A 23037-nucleotide genomic window follows, 5' to 3' on the forward strand; every position below is an offset into this window, starting at 1 on the left:
AATTTAATTAAGATTTCATTTGAACTCCTTCAAAGTTATACTGCTTGCGGCCTAGTTTTTAATTTTAGAAACCACAATTTATCAACATATCAAAAATAAAAATAAAGTCATTGTAAAAGGGTAAAAATCCACTCTGTATGAGCTTGCTCCTCTGTTTAGCTAGCTACTCTATGCTCTCTAATATGTTATAGATTATAGACGACTGACCTTAGAGTATTCAATAAATTTTCAACAACAGACTCGCGATTATATTTGACCTTTTGTTGTGGTGTAATTTGTTCACGTACACTCCGATACAAAATATTTGTGTTCACTCCTTGTAAGGATGATACTTTTTATATCCTGATAACTCCATTTGTCTGTCTATCTATTGATTTGATACCTCACACTTAATAATGTGGGAGAGCCATGCTTTGGCACGAATGGGCCGGCTCGATCGGAGAAATACCACGTTCTCACAGAAAACCGGCGTGAAACAGCGCTTGCGCTGTGTTTCGCCGAGTGAGTGAGTTTACCGGAGGCCCAATTCCCTTTCCTATCATTCCCTATTCCCTTCCCTTCCCATCCCTACCCTCCCCTATTACCCTATTCCCTCTTAAAAGGCCGGCAACGCACCTGCAGCTCTTCTGATGCTGCGAGTGTCCATGGGCGACGGAAGTTGCTTTCCATCAGGTGACCCGTTTGCTCGTTTGCCCCCTTCTATCATAAAAAATAAATAAATGCATCTGACCCTAACTCGACTACATACTTAAACCTAGATCTCAAAATCTGTAAGGTCTAGAAAACTGATTTTTTTAAACAAGTAACTTCATTTCATGAAGATTGCTCAAGACGAAAACACGATTACTGAAAAAATGCTCGATAGTTTCTTTTTTACAAAAAACCTTGTTTTAGACACATTTTTGCTTGGATATTCGAAGTTTGCTGTCTTTTCTTTAATATTTTTTAATATCTAAAGAGGTATTGAAAAAATCATTATATTTCGTCTTTTATTCAAGCAAAACTAACTTAGCGATGATTCCGTGTCGTCCTTTTTCACCTGGCATATGAAAGAGGGGCGTGAGTGTGAAGAGAGAAGGACGATGTTTGATTTTTTGGGTTAAACCGCAGAAGTGATTTTGATGAAATTCTCGTGATACTGTTAGTTCCAGGTAAGGACATGTCACAATTATTGTTGTGTGTAAAAAGGTCAGCTTAACATACCCATGGTCCTGGGAAACATCTAGTTAACTTTTAAAAAGATTATGTGCTAACTAGGTTAAGTAGTAAAAGTTATTAAAGCTATAATAATAATATAATATACACATTATTCAAAGGACTGGATTATCTTAACCAATATCAACTGAAGATGTAAAACTAGTAGCGTTTTTTGCCATCATTACATAACAGATAAATGAAACATAATAGTATACATTTATATGTGACATTGAATATAATTTATTGTTGATATTAAACAAAGATCTATCATTTTTGACGTAAGAATTTTAATTTGCATACACTCCTAGTATTGGGGTTTTACGACAGATTAGCTCTGCTACACACGTTACGATAGAACTGCACAGGTTGGTACGTGCTCCGATTAGAGTGATCTAGGCCAGAGGTCAGCAACCTGCGGCTCTAGTTTGGTTGTCAGGCTGCAGCGGCTCTCTTTAATATTATGTCTGTCTTTCCGTCTGTAACCTCTTATTCACTCTTAAGCGGCTTAACCGTTTTAGTTGAAATTTAGTATAGTAGTAATAGATACGACATAGAATCGTTTTTGTTGCTAAAAATGTACGATTCTTTTGCGATAAGCAAATTTCCGCATCATTTAGTAGATACATAATGTAAATATTTAAATTGAATAAGAAAAGTCTGCACCTGTGCTTTTATGATAATATTGTTATCATCAACACTGCACTAGTAGTAATATATAGGTTGTTGTCCACCGCATATTATAGACCATCCAAAAATCGGATGATGATGATGATTATTATGATGATGGTCGTGATGATAATGATGATGATGATATGGCTACATCAATGACCTTGTAAGCAGCTGTCTGGATTGCGCATCATTTTAATCAGCATGACCAAAACCGGCACAGCTTATACCTAATAAATTCATCGTCTGTCTGCGTGTCATTCTACTATTTGGTCGTGTGTCGCAACACCATCAAAATAGGTCTAACATACTAAAACAAGCTCTTCATTGATTTAATAACAAATTGCCACTTATTTTCTTTGATTTATGCTATCTATACTAATATTATAAAGCTGAAGAGTTTGTTTTTATGTTTGCTTGAATGCGCTAATCTCAGGAACCAGTACGGTCCGATTTAAAAAATTATTTCAGTGTAAGATATGCTCATTTATCGAGGGTAGGCTATAATATAATAGGACCGAAGGAACAGAGGAAAGGTTGGGAAAAATCCCCTACACTTTTCCCTTCCCCACCCTCCCCTATTCCATTCCCTACCCTTCCCTACCCTCCCCTATTACCCTATACCCTCTTAAAAGGCCAGCAACGCACCTGCAGCTCTTCTGATGCTGCGAGTGTCCGTGGGCAACGGAAGTGACCCGTTTGCTCATTTGCCCCCTTATTTTATAAAAAAAAAACATAATTTACTATCGTCCGTTTGATGCACAAAGTCTAAGGAGTAAGCTTACTCAACTTAGTGCATTTATTAAGACCTAAATACAGACTATAACAGCTTTCATAATCTACGTAATCTTTGAGTTAAGTGCTCTTCCATACAATATGACAATTTGATTTATTCATTTCATACCGCATACGTATATGGAAATCAGATACTAGAGACTCTTAAGTATTTAGTGATGTACTAAGTATCGAAAACCACAGCCGGGCTTTCGTCATTTTATAATTTTCCTGTATCAGAGGAAAGAACAACAACTATGAAGTTTCGTTCGCAGTTTCATTCATTGTGGTATTCTTTTGAATCTCCAAATAAAATGCAAATTCTCGAAACTGCTCTAGCAGAAATTCTGTGGATATTACACAATAGACTTGTTGATGCATCATTCTATAAAATCTTTTTCTTTTTGCTAATAGTTCAAGTACATAATGATCCATCAATAAGATAACATCAAACGCTTAAAGAAAGACAAATTTTAGTCTGATAGTACAGTGTTAAAAGTTGTACAATAGCGTCGATAACAATGACCTTTAAAATTAATACTTGGACGGTTGTAATAAATGAACAATAAGACAATATAATCAACTAGATGATCCTTGCGCCAAAATTCGTTTATCGTACGGGAACTGTACATTTTCCGGGATAAAAAGTGTTTTATGTCCTTTCCCGGAACTCAAAGTATTTCCATAACTTTCAGTAACATCGGTTCAGTGGTGAAGAGGTAACAGATAGACAAACATACTGACGGAAGGATAGACAGACAGACGTAACAAAAATAAGTGATAATACTTAAGGGTGTGTACGTGTTCCTTGTAGAGAGTTCACTGTGAAAGTAGTAGCGCTGAAAGACGAAATTTTTTTTTCACTTTTGTATGGGCAATGGCCCGAGCGTCACGGGTTTCCCCTGCTACAAGGAACACGTACACACCCTAAAGTATTATCACTTATTTTTGTTACACCCTGTAGATATTATTACGTGCCGATTGCCATTTTCATTCGTCAAGGGATCTTAAAATTCTGCATGGCCTTTTCTACGTTCTAATTATATTCTTAGCCAACAAATTCTATAAAAACTTTACTTAATATATTCATCAAATTGATTACAAATCTTAATAATAATGATCGAGAGAGTAAATAGCGGGTAACGCAGGATGTCAGTAAATCAATAGACTTGTAATTAACTGACATGACTAAAACTGAAGGTGTTGGAACTTGGATGACATGTTATAGTCCAGGAGGTAGCCGGGGATTCTCGACATTACCTGCTCTTCTATCTCCTATTTAATAGTACACAAGTCAAAAAGTTAACTGTGTTAACCTATATTTAATTTCACTTAGTCAAGGCCAGTAAAATATATATTAAATAAATAAAACTAGCTATATGACCGAACTTTGCTCGGTGTTCGATAAAACACGAATAAAATGACATTTTCTAAAAATGATTCCTTGCTAGATCGATTTATCGCCCCCGAAACCCCCTATATACTAAATTTCATGAAAATCGTTGGAGCCGATTCCGAGATTCCAATTATATATATACAAGAATTGCTCGTTTAAAGATATAAGATATAACTCCTTATGAAATTTTAATCGTATGATTGAAATAGTAACGCAGAATAATATAAGTCACCAAGGAAATATTTATCTCCTCATTGACTGAATATACGAGTATAAGCTTGATTTTTTCTAAGTACTGAACCGATTTTGATCTATGTTAAGTGAAATAAGCTGTTAATTTTAGGTTATTTTTATTATATGATATTGAATGTACTGTCACTTCTTGGTGGAAATTCATCTGGACATATTTTTATTATGCTTACGTTAATAATTATGCTTGTATAAATTACTGTAAATTTATTGAAACATTAAACAAATTATAATTTTAATGAGTTATTACTTGCATCAAATCATTAATGCTAAATTACTTCTGCCTCATGGACTATAACTGTAAGCGATGTTTCCGAATACAGCCTGCGGCCTTGACGGAGCGGGGAATGTGGTGTGTTCCACTTGGTGTTTTTTCTCTTCATTTCTTTATTTATTTCTCTTTAGTAACTTCCCGCGGCTCCACCCGCGTAAAAACAGTATCCCGCAGAAATCGTATGTTTTCCTGCAATAAAAAGTATCTTAATAGAATATATTTTCCCGTGATCCATTCTTTATCTGTGCTTAATTTCATCAAAATGTTTTACTAGTATTAGAGCCTACTAAATCAAATTGTTGGCCAATATCTTTTTTTAAGTTTATTTTGTCGTTCCAAAATAAAACCTTTGCTCTCTGTAATATAAGCATAACATAAAATAAAAATACGACTAATCAAAGATCCAACTGAAATAAATTAATATGATGTAAGGTTAAAATAACATGGTATATTATAATAAATTCTTGCAGATTGTACTTATCGCACAGTATCTCTATTCTCTATCCTAAACTGTGCATAAAGGTACCAAGTGGAACACGCCTATGAGATTTATTATTTAATAATCGGTTGCATTGGATGCCATTGTGGCGGGAGTCGTGGGCTCCGGCAGATGACTCCGTGAATAATCCACCAGCCATCATCACCACGCCTAATCCTGTTAGTCAACTTACGCAGGGTTAAAGTTTGTCCTAAGTTTAGGTTGACCAGGGAAGTTTCCCTTGTTACAATATAATTTTTTTATTTTAAAAAATATTACGCCATTTCTTCTCGTCGGGTTCCCGCACTGGTGGCAGGCAACATGTAGGACGTTCTGAAAATATTTATTTATTTCAAACTTATTCAGAAACTACAAACAATTACTTTTTAGTAGTAATTGGCTTTTAAACTTGTTGTTTTTTCCAGTAAAGCCCAATTTAATAGCCAATTCATGATATTTACTATCCTTGCGATTAATGTGTTATTACGTTTTCAAGTTATTTATATGACGATAACTACAAACACTGACTTGACATAACCCAACTAAATAACTTAGGACCATCATAATAATATACTTATGAATCTCTGATAGTACTACAAAATTGTAGACTTTTTAGACTTGAGCACATTACGCAGTATGTAATTCAAACTATTATTATAAATGCGAAAGTGTTACCTCGTCACGCCTAAACCGCTGAATCGATTCTGCTGGAATTTGGTATGGAGATAATTTAAGTCCCGGGAAAGGACATAGGATACTTCTTATCCCGGAAAAATGTACGGTTCTTCGCAATAAACGAAGTTTGGCGCAACAGAGTTGCAGACGTCATCTAGTAGTGTAAAAAAACTTTAATAACTCTACAAAATCGCAATGGTGTTCTATGTAACGTAAAGTTATGCTAAGTACTCACATACGGTTTTGCTCGATAGTTTTACTCCAAATCGAGCAAAAACCACCGTGTGGACCTCAAAACTGTCAGCTCGAAGGCTCGCTACGAGCCGGATCGATGGAATTAAATATGTCATTTCCTTCGATTCGGAGTAAAACTATCGAGTAAAACCGTATGTGAGTACTTAGCATTTGACATATTTAATTCCATCGAGCCGGCTCGAAGCGAGCTTTCGAGCTGTCAGTTTTGAGGTCCACACGGTGGTTTTTGCTCGATTTGGAGTAAAACTATCGAGCAAAACCGTATGTGAGTACTTAGCATAATATTACTTAATAAGTACTTAATTAAAGTTGTTATTAAATACAACATCATTTTAACTATTAGACAACTGTAACTTTAACTTATTTAATGACTTTATCTTCTATGAGTTACTACGTTACGCTTTCTAAACTAAACAATTATCTTCTCTATTATTCGTATACGAAAAACAGTACTCTACACATTGAATTTTCCTAGTCAGAAGGCTATGTTTTGCGAAATCCTTACTAATAATATAAATCCGAAAGTGTGTCTGTCTGTTAGGTCTCGAAAAATTTACGATTTCCGCGCTATAAATACATCTTATACGTGGGAAAGCCATGCTTCGGCATGAATGGGCCGGCTCGACCGGAGAAATACCACGTTCTCACAGAAAACCGGAGTGAAACAGCGCTTACGCTGTGTTTCGCCGAGTGAGTGAGTTTACCGGAGGCCCAATCCTCTACCCTATTCCCTTCCCTACCCTCCCCTATTCCCTTCCCTTCCTTTTCCATCCCTACCCTCCCCTATTACCCTATTCCCTCTTAAACGGGCGGCAACGCACCTGCTGCTCTTCTGATGCTGCGAGTGTCCATGGGCGACGGAAGTTGTTTTCCATTACGTGACCCGTTTGCTCGTTTGCCCCCTTATTCCATAAAAAAAAACTTGGCGCAAACGAGTCTCTAGTGGTTAAATAAAAGTATTTTTCGGCATGCTAGAGCTTTGCGCATTATCATTTGATTCATCGTGGTCAAGACGTTTTCAATTTTTTACATGCTTATAAGGTGATAGTCATTTATCAGAACCTAACCTAACCTAACGCACCGCATTTTATAATTTCTTGTATGAAATGATGTGAAACCTCGCACATTCGTCCGCACCGTACGCGCTGCATTTCGTGTACTATTGTTAGGGTTGATTCAGACCACAACGCGACGCGTAGATGCATTTCTAAATTTATATGGATTTGACAGATTCGCAAGATGTCTCAAGCAAATGAAATCTGTCAAATCCATACAAAATGCCGCGCCGCGCCTCGCCTCGTCGCGTTGCAGTCTGAATTGACCCCAAGGCGCTGACAAAATATGTGCGATCAGCTTAAATTAAACATTACAAAGAAATCTTATATTGGATAAGAGAAAATAAAAAAAATGATATTAAAATACTTAATACTGATTTAATAACAATTAACCATACTAAAATAAGATTAACAATATCAATTACAATTAAATTTAAACAAAATTAAAACAAATAAAAACAATTATAATTCTAATGGTAATATCCATGCTGGTCTACTATGGTGTATTCTTCTTGATGCTGGGTTTTCTGGTTGCTTTGGTCTATTTGCGGTTGGTGGTGCTCGTGGTACTGACCTGGAGGAAAAACTTAGATTAGTAACAACATAGTGCCTATAAGCTTTTAGAAGTTTACTTTGAAAGTTTTAGAATACAGTCATCAGGATATTTTGAAAGTAAAATACTTCTACTATAGCAAATTAGTTGCAATTAGTTGCAGTCGCAAGTGCATTTTATTGTTCTAAAGAACTCATTATAATTACTATCACAATTTAAGAATTAAAAACAATAAAGTAAGTAAACTACGACGCCAAAAAAAGTTACGAAAATGTCACCATGAAGTAAAACCTGCCATCATGTTTAGATACAGACTGACTATACGCCGAACGACCTTGAAAATTACCTTACTATATTCATTACTAGATGACGCCCGCAACTCCGTTGCGCCAATTTTTGCTTATCGCGCCGAAACCTTACATTTTTCCTGGATAAAGTAAGCAATTTCGGCTCAGCGATTGGGGCGTGAAGAGGTAACAAACAGACTGACACACTTTCGTGTTTATAGTCTTAGCATGGATTGCCTGCCTATGCGCTATCGATATTGAAAATGACCTGCTTATAATAATAACAATAATTTACCATCATCAACTATCCCATTAGCTTCATCTCTAGCGTTCTTCTCCAAAGCCTTTGCTATTTCAGCTGGTATCGGCGGTGCAGTTGGCAGATGATCACCCTGCGGTCTGAACCCGTGTTCATCAGCTATGTACGTCACTGTGTAGGACTTCCCGTCATCACCCACGTAGCTGTAAGCTCCTTTCACGGTGGAAGCTTTACCTGTCTCACCAACTTCATGGGCTTGGATACCTGGAAACATAATATTAATAGCTCGGTCAAATTTCAATCAAGAAAATATTGTGTCAACTTTTATTAAAAATCTTAGGCTAAAATACTGTTTTGATCTACTATCTTTCTCACTATCTTTTATTTATTGCAGATTTGAGCTCTATTTTGTACTCATTTGAATAAATATTTTGTTGAATTATTTTAATTAACAATTAAATTATACCTTAAATTAATATTGAATTTTCAATTCCATCCATGCTACGGACACTGGTTGTAGGTATTTTATCTCAATAACCTCCAGTTCTTTTTTACAATATTAGTTACCATGTATGAATTTAAATTTTAACATTTTTTCGTACTTACCATTTTCCGTGTGATATCTATATTCATACGCATGTCCATTTGTATGTGATTGGTAATCCAGTATCTTTGGAGTTTTAGCTTTATATTCTACCTGTGGCTTAGCGTATTCAATATGATTGGCAGGTGCTATTGTATTTTGTTGTATTGCATATTCTTTACTATCGGTCCATCCATCATTATTAACTGCTAAATTTTTATTATTCTGTACATATTCTGCTACGTGTGTATACATATTATTGTCATTCATATTTTGGTTACCAAAGCTATAAACTTCTTGAATTTGTGGTTCATGTTTATAAGTCATCACTAGATAGTTTTCCTGTAGATTTTGCTTAGGCGTTTGACTACTTTGTTCATCGGCATATTGGTGGTTTTCGTAGATGGGTTTTTCTACTTCCTCTTGGTATTTTACTGGAGTATATTGTACTGAGTTGGAATAGATTTGTGAATGAGATGGTGGGCTAGGTGGTGGGCCATAGTAATCTTCTGAAGCTGCAAATGATGCTACTGCGATTATTGATATTATCTGCAAAAGGAAATAAAAAAAAAATCAAATATTATCTTTTTAGAACTGATCTTAGATAAAACAGCACAAATTAAGCCAATAATTTCTCCCGACGTTTTTGACTCTACTTCCAGAGACATGACGTATTCATTATAGGATTTGATAGTTCTCCAACTTGTTGAAATTGTTTAAAAGTACACGAAGATTTATGAATTTTATTATTTGTGTGGACTGGAAATCCGGAAGTGCTTATATCTAACTATAAAATGTTAGCTGTTTGCATTGTTCGTATTTCAAAATGTTATCTAAGGGTCAATACAGACCGCAACGCGACGCGTAGATACATTTCCAAATATGTATGGATTTGACAGATTTGCAAGACGTCTTACGCAATTCAAATCTGTCAATTCAGTACAAATTCAGAAATGCATCTACGCATCGCGTTGCGGTCTGAATTGACCCTAAAGGTGAAAAATTCCATGCCAATCATGTTTAATGAAAGTAAACTCATTCACTCATAAGCACACACTAGCACTGACAATTAAGTTAATAAATACTCAAACAAATTTCTATTCACATACTTTAAAAGCACTTAACAACAAATTAACCTACCAGCCTCATGTTGGTGAACTAACAAATGTACCCGAATATCACCACTTCCGCTTTTATACGTCGACAACAACAAATCTTTATTACTGCTCTTATTCCTTTCAAATAGAGTAACAACTAAATAAACAATGGACTTGGAAACTTCTGAAAAAACTCATGAATTCTTCAACTCTAGTAAAAATTTAAATATTCGGAAATCCAGAAGGGTGAAATTAAAATTTTAAGTGCCAACTTTGATACAACCACTTTTGCTGTTTTGTTTTTGCTGAGGAAGATCAATTCTGCAAAGACTGAAACAAAATAATAACACCTGTTATACTGAGACTTGTTCCAAAAAATTAAACTACTCTTACAATTATTTTGCTGGATGTATGTTAGAGATGTTATCTTAACTATCTTATATTATCAAGTATATATTTGTAATATTAAATATTAAATACATAATATGATATTGCCATAGTCCACAGTTTACGTAGTCAGTAATTTTATAGTGAGTCGGGCCCATGCGGTAATCTTAGGTAACAAGATGTGCCATACCACTGCACATGTGGTACACTTTTTGGACAGAGCTACAAATGTTTGAGAAACACCAGACAAAAATAATATTATATTTTCATAGTTAGGGTGAAGCCAAAGGAGCGTAATTTGTGAGTTGTGAGTCGCAGAATTTCTGCCGCGTAAATATCTTTTCATACAAATCATGGCTCACAAAATTACGCTCGTGTGAATCAAGCAGGACTTTTGTATGAAACTGAATGCAGCAGAATTTCTGCCAGCCGAAATTCTGCGACTCACAAATTACGCTCGTTTGGCTTCACTCTTAACGCCTAACTTAGTAACTAACAAAATAGATTTTGAGAAATTGTTCGAGCTAAACTATCAAAATCTTATAATTAGTTCACCTACGGATTTTGAAGACTGGAAATGTCTGTATAGTCAAAAACATGCAACACATTCCAAATATTTTGGTTTAGGTTAAAGATATAGTCTAAGATCTAGGATCAAGTAGGATATAGTCTAAGATCTAGAATCAAATATTATTATTTTAAGTACTTAACTAGGTACCCAATTCTACAACCTTTTTAGAACTCACTTGTAGCCTGAAATATAACAGCTACCTTGCACTATCTATACATTCATAAGTCTGTTAAAAGTTTACAGCTTTGTTATTTTCAAATAAAACCGAATTAAATTATATCATTATTGTTTAAAATGTTAACACGAGTCGTCATTATATTGTTATCATTAAAATATTTTTGACAGCCTTATAAATGACAAAACCATATTAATATTGTATTCGAAAATTTTAAAACCATTTTTGATATTACGTAAAATGAATTTTTATTCGGTTTTTACTTTTAATTCCAATCAACAATTTAATAACATAATGTTTTCAAAATTGATTCAAATGCAAATTACTGTGTTCGCGTTGAAAGGACATAACCCAAAAATTTCCATTTTGCCGCGATAAAAACACGCCATTTTTACAGCCTCTACATATTCAGAGATTGTCTTGTAAAATTCAAACAATGCCTTAATCTTTGGACAATGGGTCTAGGAGCAATTTGCCAAAGAATTAGAGGATACAGTTCAAAGACAAAGAGGCGTGAGAAACGACCCATATTACATTACACGTTCAATATTCATAGATAGCTTTTGATTTGTATTATGTTTTTGAACAATGTTCGCGTTTAAAGCGCGGAAAGCGTTCATATTTTGTTTCAAAATAGAAATACTCTTATAATTCCAAGTCCTTTCTTGGAATCCAAAGTAGATCAATAAAATATTTTAGCAGTTTAAGCATGAAGAGATGCCAGACAGAAAGATACATTCTTTCGAATTTATAATAAACAGAAGTATAAATGGATGACATAATGTTATGACACTGAATACAATCGAAAGCCAAAAATTCATCAGTAAATGAAATTAAGACAATGTCAAGACGTTATTATTCAATGGCAGTAGTAAGTTTAAATTAATTATCAGAAAAGTAGTTTTGATCTTACATGCCACAATATCAGATACCACATAATATTATAACCTATTAACCGAAACTCGGAGGCGTCAAATGCTAGTCATATCCACCCATAAGCCTTTAAGGTTGAAGGCTGTTCTCTGAGGTCGAAACCATATACGTTGATGCATTTAAATTGGAAATATTTACAAATTTAAATCATTAAAGCTTCATGCCATAAATAAGTTAATAAATTTTGAAAAAATCGAGTTATGGCTCTTTGTGTGGTTTATGTTATTGTGATTTATATACAGCTCCTCGACACAACAACATAAATTGTAAGTTTTGTAATCGTAGGTTTATTCATCAAGGATGTCTATAGATTATGTCCTTGTTTTTAACCAACTTTTAGAAAATCAGAAGTTGTAAATTTACTAACTATAATAATAAAATCTATGGTCATATTTAATTATAATAATATACATATTATATACTTTAATTTAAACCAATATTCAAACAAAAAGAAAGTGTTCTGTGTTTTTTTAACCGTCTTAAAAAAAGGAGGTTATGAATTAGACGCGTATAATATTGTATGTAATATTTCCAGAACTGCCCAGTTTGTATATAATATTATGTTAGTCTATTTCAGTGTGTGAACAAATGTGCCAAATTTCAAAAGTGTATGTATGTTTTATATTTGTGTTCGCATATCTCCGAAACTATAAGTCCAATTAAGGTAATTCTTTTTTTGTTGTACTAGGTACTGTTCAACTTAGGGAACACTATAAGTTTCATCAAAATCGTCGTAACGTCTTAATCAGTGAAGCGATTTTGATAAGGATAGAAAAAATTAAAGGACAAAGGAAAGTTTTTAGTCCATAAAGAGCCCAGTTCCTGTGCGCTAAATGAATTATTATTACCTATTATATTATTATGGTGTAACATCCTATACTAATTTGACATAAGCATTAAACTTTAAAGGGAACATACTTTTATAGAACGGAAGAAAAGTTATGTAACTTATTTAAAAGTGGTTTTATAGCAATCATTATTTAAATTACTAACTTATTTCATATTTCAACATTTTAGGATAACATTTACTATACTGCAACATACGGATAATCCCAACATGTTTCACTGTATATCTATTAATTAATCTTTGATTAACATGTCAGCTAACCGCCTCCAATATTTATTGAACGCGAAATCAATTAGCGTTCAATCATCTCGTGGGAAGCCTGAACAAAAGGTGGTAAGTCAGAAAACACATTTTTGCAATGTTCGCAAAAATGTTCTGATTGCAATTTAACACAAATCTTGGTTTATATAACTTGGATTTTGTCACTGGATAACATTATGGTCATCACCTACATACGTGGGAGAGCCATGCTTCGGCACGAATGGGCCGGCTCGACCGGATAAATACCACGTTCTCACAGAAAACCGGCGTGAAACAGCGCTTGCACTGTGTTTCGCCGAGTGAGTGAGTTTTCCGGAGGCCCAATCCCCTACCCTATTCCCTTTCCTACCCTCCCCTATTCCCTTCCCTTCCCTACCATCCCCTATTACCCTATTCCCTCTTAAAAGGCCGGCAACGCACATGCAGCTCTTCTGATGCTGCGAGTGTCCATGGGCGACGGAAGTTGCTTTCCATCAGGTGACCCGTTTGCTCGATTGCCCCCTTATTTCATTAAAAAAAAAAAAAAACCTTTTTAAAGTTTTTTTAACAAGACTCAAAGAGGACACGTCAACAAAGGCACCCCGCTACGTTAAACATTATTTGCCTTTTTGCATTTTTTCCATTTTGCAGCGTAGCCTAGTGCAGCCCCACTTTCAATATACAAGTTGGACCGAGCGAAATGCGACAACTGCAGACGTGTCGTCGCGACACTATTGGTTTCTATGTATTTCTATGAATAAGACGTGTCGCTAGTTTCGTGTCGCTCCTGCTTCATAGAAATACATACAAACCAAATAGTGTCGCGACGACAAGACGTCTGCAGTTGTCGCGGATCGCTCGGTTCCAACATGTACCTTAAAGGTCCCCAAATAAATGAAAAAACAATAAATATCACGTGATTTATTGCTTAAACTGCTTAAAGATTATATACAATACTGTAACTATATGGCACTATTTAGAATCGTCGGTAAGGTCGGTAGGCGGGCACGGGCACGGGCACGTAGGGTTTCTGCGCGCGCGCAGTGAAGATCCCAGAGTCGTATTTGCCTGAGTGGTAGCTTCCTGGAATTGGAAAAAGAAGAATTAGAAGAGAAGTAGAAGAATATAATGTCTGCTACACTAGTTTCGGTGATGGTGGCCGGGTTCATTAAGGCCTTTACATCGGGAAAGATCGCCAAAGTAATTTAAAGTAAGTATTTAAATGTGTGGGTAGTAAACAAGAGCATGCATCTTTTTCTTTCTGAACCAAGTGGCCAGTGGAATTGATGACCTATACAACTGGCGAGAGATCTACTTATATAATATAATAATAATAATAATAATAATAATAATATCTATGGACGCTTCACACCACGTCAGTCTGGCCCCGTGATAAGTACCTAAAGGACTTGTGTTACAGGTACCAGACAACGGAAATATATTTAATACTTTTATACTATACATATATTTAAGATTTTTATTATATCATAAACATATTTAATACACATCCAGACCCGGGAACTTTGAAAAATATTAGTTCCGTCGGCGGGATTCGAACCCGCGACCCCCGGCTTGAGCTACCGACGCGCTCACCACTGAGCCACAGAGGTCGTAATATGCACACATCCGACGCATGAATCATCTAATCAGACACTCAGGTAATCCTGCATGGAGCTGATTTTGGAAACAATATTTTCGAACCCACAACCTCCAAGTCTAGTGATAAGCCTCTAACTACTATACCACAGAGACTTTATAACAATAATATTGAGTGTGTAATAATCACTCCACGCTGGTATTTAGTAAATTGAATAATGAGATGTCATGTTGGAAGACATGACAGCTACAAACCTAGTGTTTAAGAGTTTCGACATCGAAAACTGATTTCAATTATAATTAATTTGCACCCGATTAAAGGGTACCATAGATGGTTATTAAAGTCTTAGATATAATCTTACCATAGATTGTTATTAAAGTATTTCTGATTATCTATTACCTCTTCACGTCCTAACCGCTGCTTTTGCTGAAACCAATTTTCGATACCAAAGTATCGAGATACTTTAAGAGGAGACCACACCGCCATTTTTCCATACAAACGCTGTCCCCTGTTTCCTCCCTGGATAATGCCGGTAGGGTTATGATTTTTTTCCTCAATATATATGGCCACTATTAGCATGTCCCTATGTTTTCTTTTTTTTTCATAATTTTATTATTATAAAAGATAAGAACGTCCGAATACCCAAAAAAATTGCCAGATTTTCCTCTGTGTTCAAACACCCAGAAAACAAAACTGACTAAAATATACAAAAAAATAAAACATAGGAACACAGCTCAAGCCTTGTTTTAATTCTTAATGAAAAAAGTACTTAAATCCGTTAAGTTTTGGAGAAGGAATCAGCGGACAACGAATCGAAGATTTTCTGTTCTTTTATTAGAACTTTTGTCGTGTTGTCTCTATCGTGCTCTGCGGTGGGAGACTTGAGATTGGTGAAACAGTAATACATTTTCAAATACCTATTTTCAATTTTTCTCGCCCCTGGTGTATCCACTTAAGTTCCGGGAAAGGACATAGGATACTTTTCATCCCGGTAAAATGTGCGGTTCCCGCGCGATGTTACATCTTCACGTACTAACCGCTAACCCGATTTTGTTGTTTGGTATCGAGATACTTTAAGTTCCGGAAAAGGACATAGGATGATTTTTATCTCGAAAAAATGTGCGCTTCCATTGCAGTTAATTAATTTTGAGTTGCGGGCTTCATCTAGACTATACACTATTTAACTATTATATAAATACACTTACACTTACATATTTACACCAATGATATTCTATGTTACTAACGTAACTAGATTGGAAGTTTACGGTAGCAACGCGTTGCCACTTCGAAGATGCCTGCAGGCATATCTCACATACATAATGACATAACGAATATATGACTTGACATTGTCTTTTGAACAAAAAAGTGGTTACGCATTTCTGAGAATCTTTTGTAAGACATTGCTACTCTAGTATTTTAGAAACTCATTGATTTACACTATATAAATATTTACGCAGTGTGTAGGTAACTATTGAAGGTCCGTTAACTTTGTATGTCATAATACGTCGTTTCGAATGTATCAGACAAAGACAGACGCAACATTTTATATTTATTTACAAAAAACATTTACAGACAAAATTTATATTTATTCACTGTATAACTATTTTTATTAGTAATGGGATTTATTTATCATTTGGAACCCCGTTGAGAAATTTTTAGTTCTTACATAAATAATCTCACTTTTTAACCAATTACAAAAAAAAAGTTTTTAGTAGTTTCGGTTCTTTATAAACATAGGTAAAAAGTAATTTTAGCCCAAAAAAACTGATCCCTGAAGCTGCAGGCAAAAGATAACAAGATATAAAGAGAACGCCTTGATCACATTATATAGCAATGTAGCAAATACTACGATATAGTAATTGTTCATAGCGCTGTTAAAATATTTTACAATATTTTATTTGCACAAAATGATTATAATATTAATAATATTCTAAATAACATGAGTTAATATTTCGCATTTCAGCAAATAGTATAGTTTAAACTATTTTAGAATATTTTTGAATCTCAAACAATCTTTATTATTTTATTGATTTACTTTTTTTTTAATCTGTAGGGCCCGTTTCACCACTTTCTGATAAAGTGCCTAATAGGCTATTCACAACTTTTTTGACAGATTCTCCATACTTGATCTGTCAAGTTAATTGGTGGATAGCCTTATCAGGAAGTGGTGAAACAGGCCCTTATCTATCGTGTTTACATTTCGCCACTAGACAATTTATCTCAAAGAGATTTTGCTAATTTTATTTCTAAGGCTTTTGAAACTTTAGTCGATGATGGTCTTAAGGCGCTTGTAATTAACGTTACAGAGTCGAATATTACAATGCGCACATTGTAATGATACAGTATGTAATATATTGATACGATATTATACGTGGGAGAGCCATGCTTCGGCACAAATGGGCCGGCTCGACCGGGTAAATACCACGTTCTCACAGAAAACCGGCGTGAAACAGCGCTTGCGTTGTGTTTCGCCGAGTGAGTGAGTTTACTATTCCCTTCCCTACCCTCAACTATTCCCTTCCCTTCCCCTCCCTACCCTCCCCTATTACCCTATTCCCTCTTAAAAGGTCGGCAACGCACTTGCAGCTCTTCTGATGCTGCGAGTGTCCATGGGCGACGGAAGTTGCTTTCCATCAGGTGACCCGTTTGCTCGTTTGCCCCCTTATTTCATAAAAAAAAAATTGTAACATCAACTAGCTGTGAAATGCTCAAAGGCGAATGTTACATTATATTAGGTAGTATTGTAATGTAAATAATGCTCAAAGTCCAATATGTAATGTTTCATTACACATGTAGTGTAATTCTCAAAACGAATCTACTATAATGTTACATTACAAGACGTGAATGCTGACGGCGAGGGAGCACCTTTACAGAAATCTGACGTGAAGCAAAGCTTATCCTCCATTTTGCCTAAATTTCAAGGGAGGTTGTGGATTACAAAAACCAAGAATGAAAGCATGTCTATCATTAAGTTCACTAGTCATAACCTCTTCACGTATCTATCACTGTACAGATTTTTACGTTTGAAATGTAGGTAAGTAAATGGCAAAAAACGGGTAATAAATTTAAATAATTTCAAAAATTACGGACGACTCCTAGTAATATTATTATGAAATGTAGTATTCACAAATCACATAGCTATTACAAATATTAGCTACTAAGAGTGACAGTTAGATTAGATCGCACTTATGTCCTTAATAAGGTCTTTGTCTGCGTGTCCTGTCACTCAAACCGTTATTAGGACTTTTAATGTAATTGAAGTAATTTTAGCTTTAGTAATACTAATTTAAAGTAGTAATTATCTATTGTTTAAACACATTTAGTAAACAAATTGCAAAATTAGATGAATTTGAGTTTATGTTAGCGTGGGATAGATAAAATATAATAATGATTTTTTTAAAGTGACTTGGCCTCCGCAGAATTTTGGCATTTTAATATAATATTTGTTTGTTTTGTGTATATGTTTGTTTATTATATTAGCGTGGATAGTGGTATTAATGGTTAGGAGAAAAAATTAATATGATCACGTCAGGTAGTTAACAACAGAGCCTATGTCACACAAGTGACCTACAGCATCATTATTTATTATTGAGATACTTACTAGATTAGCCAATACGAAGGCACATACATAAAAGCAGTTTATGATATAATCATACTAATATTATAATTGCGAATGTGTGTCTGTCTATCTGTCTGTCTGTCTGTCCGTTACCTTTTCACGCTCGAAGCGCTGAACCGATTTTGCTGAAATTTGGCATGGAGATACTTTGAGTCCCGAGAAAGGACATAGGATAGTTTTTATCCAGGAAAAATGTACGGTTCCCGCGCGATAAACGAATTTTGGCGCAACGGAGTTGCGGGTGTCATCTAGTATAGTATAAACCATCAAATTAATTGATTCATAGACAGTTGACGGGCCTACGTTATTTGGTCGGGTTATGTCAATTCAATGTTAGCTGTGAATTGTGATGTAGCTGGGTTTGAACTAACGCGACCTAATGAGGGATGTTTGGCGCGATGTAGCAGTAGGGTTTATCGTGTCAATTGTCGTATCAAACAGCTGTCATTTTATGTCACGAAATAGCTTCCACATGTCATGATATTGATGTCATATGTGTATCTGATACGACCATAAAGTTAATATACCTAGCGGAATAGAGAAACAAAGGCCTGAGCAAGCGAGATGTCACTATCAGTAACACTGCGTGGTAGAAAGAGACGTGGGATACATGACAGCAGAACTCTTTTTTTGACGTCCAGTCGGCACTTATATCGGCACGTTGACAATTTAATCGCATAGAATTCTTGTTCAATCATGCTTGTGTAAGTATACGTACACATATTTTTACTCGGTTTCATTTGACAGCTCGAGATTGTTGCTCTATTCCGCTAGGTATATTAACTTTATGGATACGACATTGGACACGAAAGACCCTACCGTCCATCTAGTGGCAAATGATATTTTTTTTATAAGGAGCAAACGGGTCACCTGATGGAAAGCAACTTCCGTCGCCCATATACACTCGCAGCATCAGAAGAGCTGCAAGTGCGTTGCCGGCCTTTTAAGAGGGAATAGGGTAATAGGGGAGGGTAGGGAAGGGAAGGGAAGGGAATAGTTCAGGGTAGGGAAGGGGTAGGGGTTAGGGGATTGGGCCTCCGGTAAACTCACTCACTCGGCGAAACACAGCGCAAGCGCTGTTTCACGCCGGTTTTCTGTGAGAACGTGGTATTTATCCGGTCGAGCCGGCCCGTTCGTGCCGAAGCATGGCTCTCCCACGTAAATATCGAAAACGAATCAATTTCTCTGATAGTACCATCGAGCAAATTAGTTCCTAGGCAGTTGACGGACCTACGTCGTTTGGTCGGCTTATGTCAATTCAATGTTAGCAGCTGTGAATAATGATCGATTGGATGGGTTTGAATTTACGCGACCAAATTACATTAGGTCCGCCATCTTCCTATAAGGAATCAATTTATCTGATAGACTTCCAAATTTATCCTTTCTTTTTCGTCGTAGTTTGGTAAAAACTAACAAAAAACTCACCATCATCAAAGATCCCACTCGCCTCATCCCTCGCGTTCTCCGCGAGGGCTCGAGCGATGGCCTCAGGAATGGGGGGTGGAGTGGGAATGTGGGCTCCCACTGGCTGGAACCCGTTGGCATCAGCGGTATACCTGATGCTGTACACCTGCCCATCATCGCCAGTGTACGAGTAGCCGCCAGCAGCCTGAATGCCATTGGCTTCTCGGCCAGTTTCTTCAGCTGAGATTCCTGTGAAAAGTATGGTTATGTTGGTAAAGGAAGTGTTCATGGTAGTTATGAAGAAGTTTCTTGACCTTAGGGTCAATTAACAATGCGACGCAGTAATGTAATGCAATGCATTATTAAATGAGGCATGAGCCTTTAAAACTGAACTTTACAAGAATAATAATATACATTAATCTATCCTGTAAAGAGATCATAATAACAAATCAAAATATTCAAATAACGCTGCATCGCACTAGGGTTATTTACACATGGCTATTTTAGAAAATTGATTGCATCCTTTTAGGAGTTGAATTATGATTTCTCACATACAAGAAATATCTATTTTTGCCTGTCTAAAAACTGTCTCCTTTAGAATTGTTCTAAATTATAATGATCAGATGGCTACAGAACTTAACCGGCAAAAAGAACAGCGGAGCTAAAATGGTCGCTTTGGAGAATCATAATATGATTCATTTTTTAAAATCGCAAAATGAAAGTATGCTTACAATTCATGTCTAGTAATTCGTATTAATTTGACATTCGTCAGTTTGACAGTTTTGACAATTAATTTGCTTGAGATTATAATGGCTATACACGGGACAATTATCGTAACGATTTATCTCCTCGATGTTAAAATCGAACGACAAATTGTACGTGTGTAGCAATATCGCAAACGATTTTACGTTCAAAAGATCGATTGGACGATTTTCTTGACGAACGATCGAAACGACAGATTGTCCCGTGTATGAGCACCTTTACGCAACCAAGCAGCATCAGGTTTTTTCACTACCAGCAACTTATTTTTTAGCTGGAGATGGCTCAAGCTTTTAGAAAATAACTGTAATAGCCACAGTCTTTCTGATGGTGCTAATTGATGAGTCTCTACATCTTCTAGGCTCTCATCATAAACTAGTATACAGGTTGTTTCAAATAAGGAAATAAGGAACAGGGTGCTTTAAGCCGAGTGGGGGTGACTAAGAGTATCATTCTGAACAAATTTTGTTCTACGACTTTTGGAAATTCACCAAAAAATTTGCTCCGCCATAGTAAAATGTTTCTATGGAAATCAATATTTTTAGCGCCAACTAGACGTTATTTAAAACAACCTGTATACTTATAAGTTATAACTAGGTCATCACATACCGTTTTCAGTATCATAAGCGTAGTAATACCCTCCTTCGTTCACATCTGATACTGAGCGGAGGACGGCCGCGTTTCGTTCCAGGGACGCTCTCGGCCTGTCCTGGTAGTAGGGCCTGTAGGTGGGGTTGTAAGGGTTGTAGGGTACCCCGGGTAATGCGCACGCGCACACACCGATAAGCGCGAGAAAGATTATCTGTGGGATAGAAAGTGTTAATTTAGCACCAAAATATCGTGGTAAAACGTAACATCTGCAAGAATACACATAATATTGTTATGTTTTTTGACCGACTTCTCTCACATTACCATACAAGGTGTAACAAAAAATAGTGCCAATACTTTAGGGTGTGTACATATACAAGGTGTAACAAAACTAAGTGATAATACTTTAGGGTGTGCATATGTTCCTTATGTAGAGTTCACTGTAAAAGTAGCAGCAAATGTATCGCTATTTGTTTGGGTAAGCGCTCCAGTGCAGCGTCACAAAATAATACAGAATTAAAAGAAAAGTTACTCTTTCAGCGCCACTACTTTCACGGCGGGCCCTATACACCATAAACTATAATCTTTTAACTTAGTTTTGTGCATAAAGTAAAGAATAGTGCAGGGATCGTTTCAGGCTTTATTTCATACGATTTCCGGTTACTAAGTTCCCCGGGGATGAAATATGAAAACGATTTTATATGACCATAATAAAAATAAATACTATTGCAGCCCGACACTCGGTACAAGCTACCTCAATACCAGAAGATATGAAAAGGTGCTAAAAGTTTTCACTCCTACAGACTGCACTTGGAAAGACTTACTGAAATTTAGTTTTTCTGAGTCTTCGATAAGTAATTTAGGTTTAAGTTTTCAAAATATATTATACATATTTTAGCCGTCCTATATTTTCATATAATGTTAAATACAAAATTAAGTCTGTATGTTACCTTTTCGGGTCTTAGACGCTGAAACCATGTAGACATGTATAATAATAATAATTATATAAGATTATACTTTAAGTCCTGGGATAGACGAACTGACTGTTAAGACAAAATGTACGATTCCCGTACGGTAAAAAAGTTTTGGAGTAACTTTAATGCGAACTACATCTAGTATTCTTATAAACTCGTTTCAAAATTACTGCTCTACATAAAGTCGTAAATTACAAAATAACAATTCATAAAATAAGTTTAAGTTAAGTATATAGAGCTTTATATTTCTCAAGCTTCTCATGTGAGTTCAAATGTTTTAATCCACATTTTCTATATACAAGGTGTAACAAAACTTAGTGATAATATTTTAGGGTGTGTATGTGTTCCTCAAAGCGAGTTCACTGTGAAAGTAGCAGCGCTGAGAGACCAAATTTTTTTTCACTTTTGTATGTGGAAACCCGTGACGCTGGGGCGCTTGCCCATACAAAAGTGAAAAAAATTGGTCTTTCAGCGCTGCTATTTTCACAGTGAACTCTCTACAACGAACACGTACACACTCTTAAGTATTATCACTTAGTTTTGTTACACTCTGTATATAAAAAACAATCACTGATCATAATTTTCAAAATACCGAACTCATCACTTTTTTCGATTTAAATCGCCGATTTTTGAACCAACTAACTCAATCCAACCGACTCAACTTTCGAACAACTAACGTACCGATTTTTTAAACAATATTAATCCAACCGATAGACCTACTTTAACGTACCGATTTCATGGTGCCTCTTCACAGTACAGCTAGCGTCGGAATACTGGTGTCGGCGTCCAAAACACCTTATATACAGTAAACTCACTGCCAAGGCTAAGGATCTACGTTTAAAAGGCATAGATCTTTAATTGTTTTCCAATGATTACTAGGAAGATCTATGTAGGATATAATTGTTTTTCAATTGCTATTATTTGAGGATTAGGAGTATTTTTTGTTGGTAATGTGATAATGATATAGGCGGCGTATACAAAAATATTTTGGTGTAGGAAAACTTCTGTTATAGAAAAAAGCTATTCAAAAATAGGTTTTCAATTTCAAGGGTTTTAATTGTGATGTTTGATAACATATATCACAATTCTAGTTCTTTTACTGTACTTAGTCTCTAAGTACAGTACCTATTCATAGTTCTTACCCA

The 23037-nt window shown here is 35.7% G+C and overlaps 1 protein-coding gene across 1 annotated transcript; it reads right to left on the reverse strand.

The window, feature by feature from the left end:
- Positions 1-7489: 7489 nt before the first annotated feature.
- LOC121737448 (cuticle protein 3-like) lies at positions 7490-22667 on the reverse strand. Its single transcript, XM_042129126.1, has 6 exons — positions 22623-22667; positions 20940-21132; positions 19593-19820; positions 13936-14034; positions 8155-8382; positions 7490-7593 (listed from the first exon to the last, which is right to left on the reverse strand). The coding sequence occupies exons 1-6, from the start codon at positions 22629-22631 to the stop codon at positions 7490-7492; spliced, it is 861 nt and encodes a 286-aa protein (XP_041985060.1). The 5' UTR covers positions 22632-22667.
- Between the last annotated feature and the right edge of the window lie 370 nt (positions 22668-23037).

The sequence above is a fragment of the Aricia agestis genome, chromosome 20 (genome assembly GCF_905147365.1).
Source record: "Aricia agestis chromosome 20, ilAriAges1.1, whole genome shotgun sequence".
NCBI lineage: Eukaryota > Metazoa > Arthropoda > Insecta > Lepidoptera > Lycaenidae > Aricia > Aricia agestis.